The sequence below is a fragment of the Podarcis gaigeae genome (genome assembly GCF_964106915.1).
Source record: "Podarcis gaigeae genome assembly, chromosome: 17".
In the NCBI taxonomy this organism is placed as follows: domain Eukaryota; kingdom Metazoa; phylum Chordata; class Lepidosauria; order Squamata; family Lacertidae; genus Podarcis; species Podarcis gaigeae.
In genome coordinates this window covers 12,370,771-12,381,121 of record NC_139694.1, presented here as the reverse complement: position 1 = coordinate 12,381,121, position 10,351 = coordinate 12,370,771, and the positions used below count along the sequence as shown (strand labels likewise).

The window sequence follows — 10,351 nt, the reverse complement described above, 5'->3', positions numbered from 1 at the left end:
GGAAGGCAGAGAATCAGCTGTGTTTATTCCAGTGAGTTCCCTTGCTCATTGAAGGCGGCGACTTGCTCATTTGTACCGATAGATTTTAACACAGTGGTTGTAGCAGTCGGTGACAGCTATCATCCCATGGTCCAGCATGGAGAGTCCGCTTGGTCCTAGCAGGCCCTCGTTCACCAATACAGTACTGAGGGATGAGTCGGGATTAAACATCACGATGCAGTTTTCTCCTTCGTCGGATACGAAGATGTTCCCGTGCCCATCCTCACAGATGCCAGAAGGGTTTTCGAAGGTATGAACACGCCCGTACCGCGGGCCTATAGTCCTTTTCACCTTATTTCCCTTGTCGAGAACTTTGATGCAGCAGCCCTGGTACCTTCCGAAAAGCTGCCCTTCTGTAACTAAGATTTCGTCATTCTGTGGGGGCGAAGTTGTGGAGCAAAGGGGGTGGAAGAGAGAACAATGTTAACAGTATTTCACACAGGTCTTAGAAAAGCTGCTTTGTAACTCAAAAAACAGTGCCTTTATTTCTCACCCAGCTATCCCTCCCACCTTCCAAAATAATTTAGGGAAATAGTCTCACAACAGCCTTGCAAAATAGGATCTGGTGAGAGTTGGTAACTGGCCCAAGGTCACTAGGGATGAGGCTCTGAGCACAGAACAAGACCTGAAGTTGTGACCTGAGGGCCGTCAGGCAAGGATTCAACCTGTGTGATCTGATTCAGGCTTGCCCAAAGGATGGAACTGCACAAAGAACAGACAAATGAACTCCTTGTTCTAACAGACCAGGTGAAAGACTAGGTCAGGTGATACTCTCTCTGACCTGAAAAACTAAGGGACTTCTTATTTGCTCTCCTCCTTTTTCTTCATTCTCAACTCCACATGATCCCGGTCTGACACCCTGTGGTTTCTGTGGTTGTGCAGAGATTTGAACACCAAACCTGAGTCCAGTGCTCTTCTGACACTATACCACACACTGACTCATAGGGAGAACCAAGTTTGTTATTTCTCAAAGGTTTAGGCAGAAACCAGCACATACTTCACCGGGATGCGTATTGGATTGGAACCTTTAATTGGGTGATTCAGAGAGCAAATGTCCACCTACTTCAATGGGCCAATACAAATGAGATTAAATAGGGAAAAGAGAAAGAAAGAAGTCGCCAACTGAAAGGGCCAGAAAGCAGCTGGGGCTGCATGAAAATCTTGGCCCCATCTACAGTAGGTCCATCCAGGGGCAGTCGTGAATGCCATCCATATTGCATCCAACCCATCCATTGGGATCCACTTCAACATCAGCCATGCCTGTACATGAACATTTCTGCCTGTGGGTCAGAAGGACTCTGCGCACATAGAATCATAGAATCGAAGAGTTGCAAGGGACCTTGAGGATCATCAAGCCCAACTCCCTTGCAGGAATATGCAGCTGTCCCATCCGGGGATCGAAACTGCAGCCTTGGCATTATCAGCACCATGCTCTAACCCATGGATAGGCAAACTAAGGTCCAGGGGCTGGATCCAGCCCATTCGCCTTCTAAATCTGGCCCATGGACTGTCTGGGAATCAGCGTGTTTTTACATGAGTAGAATGTGCGCTTTTATTTAAAATGCATCTTTGGGTTATTTGTGGGGCATAGGAATTCGTTCATCCCCCCAAAAAATATATATATAGTCCGGCCCCCCCACAAGGTCTGAGGGACAGTGGACCGGCAGCCCCCTGCTGAAAAAGTTTGCTGACCCCTGCTCTAACCAAGTGAGCTATCTGTGCATCAAGTGAAACATATTCCCCACTTGGGCTCATGGGCACTCAATATGGATAATATGGGGGGGGGACGGGACCAAAGGCCTTTCCTGAGGCCAGTCAATTTTATATCTGATGAAATGGTTCCATTGTTTTTAGAGTGCACATGTTGTTTTAGAGTTGGTTGAATCGACTTTATTGTTCTTAGATATGGGATGCTCAAACAGTCCTTTACAAGGGTACCAAGAGGAGTAAACAGAAGAAAGTCCTCCTGCTGCCTTCCTTTCCAAAGGCCCAAATGTCCCCATTTCTCTAGTTGCTGCCCACTTCACTGTCTAAACTTAGGCTAGAGGCTTGAAGCATTCTGTGCTACCAACCCATAAGCAGATATTTGGCCTTTCTGGTGTCTCATACTGTACCTTATTGGCTGCCACCCGCACCGGCCTATGAAACCCTTCTATGGAACTTGTCTTCAGAACGGCGTTCATTCTCCAGTCCACTCCAATGATGTTAATTTTCCCTCCGTCACTCCAGTCTGTCACTGCAATTTTGTTCGCTTTCAAGACGGCTATCCCATATGAATTAGGCCAGGTGATTTTCGGAGACTTCAGCTCATGGATCAGCTCCCCATCTTTGCTGAAAAGCTGGATGATTCTGGTCCCGTTGGTAACGAGAAGCACGCCATTTTTCATGCAGGTAATGTCCCCCAGCCCTTTAATTGGTTCGAATCCATAAGGGAACCTTTGCTTAACCTGACCATCTGCGCTAAAGATCTGGATATGCCCAGTTCCACTGTCTTTCACGGCCAAGTCACCTTCGGGAGTTGTTGTCAGGCTGTTTGGCCAAATCAGCTTGCCGGGGATTGTGCCATATCCTCCCACTATCTTTTCTAGAGAGTTGTAGTGGATCTTCTGGATTCCGGAAAGTTTCCATTTGTTGTTAAATCTGAGAACTTGTTCTAACTAACAAACAGAAAAGGAACAGGCAGCAGTGAGTCGGATGGCACCTTTTAGGCTAGCGAAACATATTTTGTGGCCAAAGCTTTTGTCCGTTAGACGTTCCACTTTGTTCGGATGCAACAAGTGGTCCCTTAAATTAGGCTCAGGCTGAAGAGGAATGCTACACCTCCTATACTCTAGCATTTAAACTTACAAAGCAGCAGGGCATATTCTGGACCTCTTTAAAGTTAAGGCACAGCTAATATGACCCTGCATATGAACTCTTGCTTAAGAACGTAAGAATCACATTTCAAGATCAAAACAAGAGGCCATCCAGTCTTCCTTCTAATAGTGGCTAGAAAGATGCCTCTGCAAAGCCTGTATGTGCAGAATAGCTACCTTTTGTTGTCATTAGTTCCCAGTATAAACGCTAATTAAGGGTATGCTGTATCTGCACATGGAGGCTGCATTTGGGGCTGCTTTATCTATTAGCCATTGATGGACTTTTCCTCCTTGAATTCATCTCAGCCTTCTCCAAAGCCCTATTGAGGCCAAAGCAAACAATCCATTCTCCTTCTGCTTTCTAGCAATACAGTAGGGCTGGGCGATATATTGACATATCGTCCAAACTGGATTTGAAGTCCACATCGTGGTATCGGTTTCCTAATTTATGACCTGGCAAATTATCACAAAATGTGATGTCTGTTAATGAGGCATCTAATCATAAGCCTGCATTTTTATTAAGGCTTGATCAGGGCCTGAATCTTAAAATGATCTTAAAGATTTTCAAATGTTTCATGCCAGGCAAAAGACCAGCTGCCTAAAAGGCCTTGGCAATGTTTTTTCCTCCTAAGACAAGGGGCCCCCTGATTTATAGCAGAAAACAATTCTCAAAGTCGTAAAAAAGGAAATTACAGGCTGAGAGTGAGGACACTGATCCTACATGTTACAGAAGATAAAAAAAGCAGAGATAAACATAATTAGGAATGAGTAAATAATAAAATGATACCATGTGCCTCCCAGTAAAATGAGCCATATCTTCTTCCTAAGGTTAAAAAGGCCAAGAGCAAATGGAAAAGAAAAGCAACTGGTCTGGCTGGAAGAAAGAGAGCATTTTTGGGAAAATCTTTTAAAGCTGTTTCTTTTTTTTTAAACTGAGAGAGTTAAAGGGCAATAAATGTTGGGAAGAGCTAATGGGAAAGGAGGGGTGAAAGGAGGGGTGTAAACTGAAGAGGCTTCTTTTGAAGCTGTTTTTTTTACTGAGTTCCTTTTTTACTTTACAAAGGCCTTATTCCTTTTAAAAGGCTACCTATGATAATGTATTAAATATATTGGCTTAAATGTAATTATGCAAAGGATTTAAGAAATGCTAGATTCTTATTTCATATAGTTGTAAGAGTTTTAACTATCCTGAAATTAAGTCAGCCACCAGCCTAGCCCCCCTGCCAGACAGGAGACGCCATAGAGCACTCCTGATATATAGTTGTCAGGCTTTTTGTTTAGAAACCTTCAAATGAAGGAGATCTTTCAATGTTGATGTGAACTCAAGATCCTTGACATCTGTTGAAGATAAAAATTCAAGATTAACCATCTGTTTTGGAAGGCAATAGGGCAAGGAGGGCAAGAGGTGAGCTGGTAATTAAGATTCCTTGTTGAGACACATGTAAGATATATTACTACTTATTTGTCATTTATAGATGGAAGAATATATAGCTCTTTGTGTTCCATAAAAGGACAGAAGGAAATGGGTGTATCTTTTGTGATTGGTTCTAGCAAACAGCCAATAGGAATTTCAACCAGGCTGATTGGACAGAGGCAGCCACAGGAGGAGCAAGGGGGCTGGATTAAGGAAATATAAGTGCTGGCCAGAATGGCAGGAGGGCAGGCCAGAGCTTGGTAGCCATACCACTGTGCCTCTCATTTATTTGTCTGACAAATAAATTATTATTTTAATTTCTCTATTGCTGCGTTGAATATTTCATTCCAGCTAAGCGTTAACCACAAGCAGGGTGCTACATTAAGACCAGGCAATGTATCACCCCAAACCAGTTTGAAGTCCATTTCTACATACTGGGTTCATAATTTTTGTGACCTGGCAATATATCACAAATCATGACACATGTGTGTGTGTGTGCTAGGCAAAAATCACAAGGTGGGAAAAATCGTGAAGCCAGCCCGTGCCTCTACATAGCACCATCCTTATTTCAGACACCATGATAAATCACAATGTTTAGCTGGAGGTAGGTAGCCGTGTTGGTGTGACACAGTCAAAATAAATTTAAAAATTGTCCAGTAGCACCTTAGTAAAGGTAAAGGTACCCCTGCCCGTACGGGCCAGTCTTGACAGACTCTAGGGTTGTGCGCTCATCTCACTCTAGAGGCCGGGAGCCAGCGCTGTCCGCAGACACTTCCGGGTCACGTGGCCAGCGTGACGAAGCTGCTCTGGCGAGCCAGCGCAGCACACGGAAACACCATTTACCTTTCCGCTAGTAAGCAGTCCCTATTTATCTACTTGCACCCGAGGGTGCTTTCGAACTGCTAGGTTGGCAGGTGCTGGGACCGAGCAATGGGAGCGCACCCCGACGCGGGGATTTGAACCGCAGACCATGCGATCGGCAAGTCCTAGGCGCTGAGGTTTTACCCACAGCGCCACCCGCGTCCCTCACAGTAGCACCTTAGAGACCAACTAAGTTTGTTCTGGGTATAACTTTTGTGTGCATACACACTTCTTCAGATATCTTAAAGGTAAAGGGGCCCCTGACGGTTAGGTATAGTCATAGACAACTCTGGGGTTGCGGCGCTCATCTCACTTTATTGGCCAAGGGAGACGGCGTACAGCTTCCGGGTCATGTGCCCAGCAGCTTCCAGGTCATGTGGCCAGTCATGTGAACCAGAGCAGCGCATGGAAATGCTGTTTACCTTCCCGCCAGAGCGGTACCTATTTATTTACTTGCACTCTGATGTGCTTTCAAACTGTTAGGTTGGCAGGAGCAGAGACTGAGCAACGGGAGCTCACCCTGTTGCTGGGATTCGAACCGCCGACCTTTTGACCGGCAAGCCCTAGGCTCTGTGGTTTAACCCACAGCGCCACCCATGTCCCTTCTCAGATATCTTAGTTGGTCTCTAAGGTGCTACAGGACAATTTAATTTTTTTAAAAAAATGTTTAGCTGGTGATATACATATCACAATGCTGAAAACCAGACAGCGTCCAGGCCTTCTGGCCAGCCAGTGCCTCTACATAGCTCCATCCTTATTTCAGACGACGTGATAAATCACAATGTTTAGCTGGTGAATGTTGAAAACCAGATGGCGCACAGGCCCGCTAGCCAGCCAAGCAACCCATCTCGGAGCCAGATCAAAGCAAAGCAAATGCATTCTCAGTTTGGAGAGCCACCCTGTGGAAACATGTGGCAGTGACTGTAATGGCTGTGGCGGGGAAGAGACAAGCTGCTGTGTGTGCTTCGGGTTGAAAGAACCCCAGGAACAAGCTGGTGTGACCTAAGTGGGAAGTGATGAAGCAGGATTTGGGGGGCAGAAGTCCAGAGCGCACCCACCCACAGCAAAGTGAGCAGGAGGGTGCCCCAATTCCTAAAGTAATACACAGTTCCATCTCAGAAGTGCGGAGGGGAGTTCCTATAAAACCTTAAAAGGAGCCTCTGTACTGTCACTGTTTTGCAAGAGGGATTCAAGCAGTTCACAGCCTTTCTCAACCTGTGGGTCCCCAGATGTTGTTGAACTACAACTCCCATCACTCCTAGCTAGCAAGACCAGAGCTCAGGGATGATGGGAGTTGTAGTCCAACAACATCTGGGAACCCACAGGTTGAGAACCACTGCGCCTAGTATAATAAATCTACCTTTTTTTAAAAAAACCACACACACAACTTTAACTGTTTGTGGTTTAGAAAGTAACAGAGCACAGGGGGAAGAAATGTCATGCAAAGCCTGGGATGGAGGAATGGCTGGTAGGAAGATGTGTAAACAGTAAAGGTAAAGGGACCCCTGACCATTAGGTCCAGTCGTGATCGACTCTGGGGTTGCGGCACTCATCTCGCTTTGTTGGCCGAGGGAGCCGACATTTGTCCGCAGCTTCCGGGTCATGTGGCCAGCATGACTAAGCCACTTCCGGCAAACCAGAGCAGTTCACGGAAACGCCGTTTACCTTCCCGCCGGAGCGGTACCTATTTATCTACTTGCACTTTGACGTGCTTTCGAACTGCTAGGTTGGCAGGAGCAGGGACCGAGCAACGGGCGCTCACCCCGTTGCGCGGATTCGAACCGCCGACCTTCTGATCGGCAAGTCCTAGGCTCTGGGGTTTAACCCACAGCGCCACCCGCGTCCCGATGTGTAAACAACCGGCAAGCAAATCAGAATGAATGCAGATAAATGTTGTTGTGTAACTGCCCTGCACACAAATCAGGACGAAAGCTCAATTGAGAGCAAGTATAACCTAACCTCCAATGTAAGCTTGGTGCAAGCAAATCAGGGTGAAGGCTCAATTAAATGGGGCCCTTAGTGAATTCTGGCATCTAAAAACTATGCCACTGTGCGTATTTATACAAATACACATGTGCGCAGAGTAAAACAGCTAAATTTACAGAATCTCCAAGTGTTAATATTTTCCAGGGACCATCCCAGATTTACAGAAGCTATCCCAGTTTCTGATTTGATCCCAGAATGCCCCATTTTTCCTTAGGAGATCCCTATTTTCGTCAGAGAAATGTTGGACGGTATGGAGTTATGCGGCGACCCCAGCCATCTGAAGATAGCTCTGTGTAGGGAAGGTTTTCTTAAATGTTGAATGCTTTATGATGCTTTTATACATATGTTGGAAGCTGCCCATAGTGGCTGGGGCAACCCAGCCAGATAGGCAGGGTATAAATGGTACAATTATTATTATTATTATTATTATTATTATTATTGGATTTTCATCAGATAATTGTTGGAGGTTATGCACCCAACTGCACCTTTTCCAGAGCTACATTTCTTGGAGTGGTTTAACAGCCAATCCCTTTTCCCAGGGAAGCACCCAATTATTTGAGAATGAACCCTGTTGAAATCTACGGGGCTTAGTTCTGAGTATACATCTACCGTATATTTTGCACCATAAGACGCACATTTTTCCTCTTTAAACGTAAGGGAAAATGTCTGTGTGTCTTATGGAGCGAATGTGTGGTCCCTGGAGCCAAATCGCCCGAGTGTGGCGCGCGCCATTACCCCGCCCTCCCGGGTTGCCTCCCCTTTCCCCTGAAGCCCCAGGAAGGTTTGAGAGCAGTGGGCAGGCTGTTCACCATTGCCCTGAGCTCCTGGGCTGCTCTTTGGGGGTGGGGGAGTCACGCTGCTCTGCCGGCAGTCTCCCCTCTCCCCTGAAGCCCCGGGAAGGTTTGGGAGCAGCCAGCAGGTTGTTTGCCGAGAAAGAGGAGGAAGAGGATGGAGAGGAGAAGGACCAAGAAGCTGGGTGAAGGGAGAGGGGGTAGGTTGCCGTGAGTGGAGAGTCATGGTAGAGGCCAAAGGAGAGGCAGCAGCGAAGGGAAGAAATTGCAGACGTCACCTGAGGAGCTTGGGCGAAAGGGATGGAGAGGAGGAGGCTGGAAAAGGGGACTGTGCTGCTTGGGGAGGGGGAGAAAAAAGTGAGGAGGAGAAGAAAAGCCTCCCAAGCTGTGATTCAGAATATTTCCCCCCCCCCCTTGTTTTCCTGCTCTAAAAACTAGGTGCGTCTTATGGTCAGGTGTGTGTTATGGCGCGAAAAATACAGTATTTAACAGTACCTGGAAAATGGGGTGATGGTGATGGAAAGAGGTCTGCTCAACTACAGATGTACAGGGTCAAATTACCTCTTTGTACATAGTGCATGCAGAGCACTAAGAGTCCCAACTCTTATACATCCAGGAATCCGGGTTCACCAAAATGCTGGCACACTGCCCCCTGGCCTCACTATGGGCTCTGTTCTTCTCTTGCAAGCTGTCCATCATGGCTGCCTCCTGCTTCCCTTCCTCTGTACACCCCAGCCCCCTGCCCTCTCCCCTCTCCCATTGTTACATCAGTGTTGCAAACTGTATGAAGTGTGCAGAGGCAGGATCAGGATCCAGGTAAGGCACATAAAACAAGCAAGGCAGGTGTCGATACCTGTTCATCCTCTAGCTCCTTCAAAAAATAAGAATCTAGCATTGTTCCTTGGACAACTGTGGGGAATGTCCCTAGAATACAAAGAGGGGGAAGGGGGGCATATGAATTACAGATTGGTACATCATTATTATTATTATTATTATTATTATTATTATTATTATTATTATATTTTACAATTGCATACAGAAAGTCAAAGTCAGTAGTCACATCCACCTGAAGTGTTTAACGCACACATAAAGCACATTTAAAATTTTTTTTTAGTTTGTCAATCGCTATATCTTGCTCAGGGAAACCCAAAGTGGCCTAAAACCAAACAAATAGGCAATAAGCCCTGCATAGATACGTTTAAACCAAGAGGAATTATAAATACATTTTTTAAAAAACCCACCCACTTCTAAAAGGCCACAGAAAGTTAAAGGCCAAAGGCATGGTTATAGAGGAAAGTTTTTGCCTGGCGTGTAAAGATATATAATGATGAGGCCAGGCGAGCCTCCCTGGGGATAGCATTCCACAAATGGGGAGCAACCACAGAAAAGGCCCTGTTCTTGTGTTGACACCCTCCCCCAAACACTCATGGAAGGGATTTCCCCAAAAGAACCCTGGGAAATATGGTTTGTTATAGGTGAGGGGAGTGTAGCTTTGTGAGAGGTAAACTACAGAGGAGCATGTGGTTCACGAGGCTGCCGATACAGCGGTACTTCGGGTTAAGAAGAACTTAATTTGTTCTGGAGATCCGTTCTTAACCTGAAACTGTTCTTAACCTGAGGTACCACTTTAGCTTATGGGGCCTCCCATGGCTGCTGCGCCGCTGCCGCACGATTTCTGTTCTCATCCTGAAGCAAAGTTCTTAACCCGAGGTACTATTTCTGGGTTAGCGGAGTCTGTAACCTGAAGCATCAGTAACCTGAAGCATCTGTAGCCCAAGGTACCACTGTATGTCATTGGCATCCATCTGTCTCGAAAGACAGTGGAGTGCGCCTCTGAGGGTGAAGTAAAACCGCTGTGTTAGCAACACTGAAGACACCTCCCTGGGGCGCAAGCAGTGTGTATGGAGGTCCTGGGTTGCCCAGACAACAAGAGACCCCCCCCCCCGACTTCGCTGATGACTGGCCCAAAGGAAAGCAGAGCAATACATTTGGCACCAGCTTAGCTACAGGGTCAAATGGGTGACCTGATGACCAGATAGGAGGAAATTTGCAGTTCCATCAAGACAGCAGTCTTTGTCTAGCTACAGAACAATCTATATTCTCCCCCTGCTCCCTTTACTGCCTCTGCCACCAAAACCAGTGAGGACTTGAGAGGTGAGGGTGGAAAAAAATGCTTGCGGGCAAAGATTATGTCCCTGAACTGTAAACATTATAATAAAAGAGGCAGATACAATTGTCACCTGGTAAACAATATCCAGATCCCATCTAAAAACAACAACAAATATAAAAGAGGTTCCCTCTCTCCAATCTCTCTCTCATGCAACTGGCTAAAAGAAATCCATTTTTGGCAGCTTGACCATTGTGACCTTTCTAGCAAAAGCACACAGAGGTCTTAATCTTTTGTC

At 46.3% G+C, this 10,351-nt stretch overlaps 1 protein-coding gene across 1 annotated transcript; it reads right to left on the bottom strand.

Moving 5' to 3' along the window:
• Positions 1–8,686, bottom strand: LOC310835041 (E3 ubiquitin-protein ligase TRIM32-like). The gene is made up of 3 exons (XM_083719716.1): positions 8,508–8,686; positions 2,154–2,696; positions 1–414 (listed from the first exon to the last, which is right to left on the bottom strand). The coding sequence occupies exons 1-3, from the start codon at positions 8,517–8,519 to the stop codon at positions 67–69; spliced, it is 903 nt and encodes a 300-aa protein (XP_083575842.1). The 5' UTR covers positions 8,520–8,686; the 3' UTR covers positions 1–66.
• Positions 8,687–10,351: the final 1,665 nt, after the last annotated feature.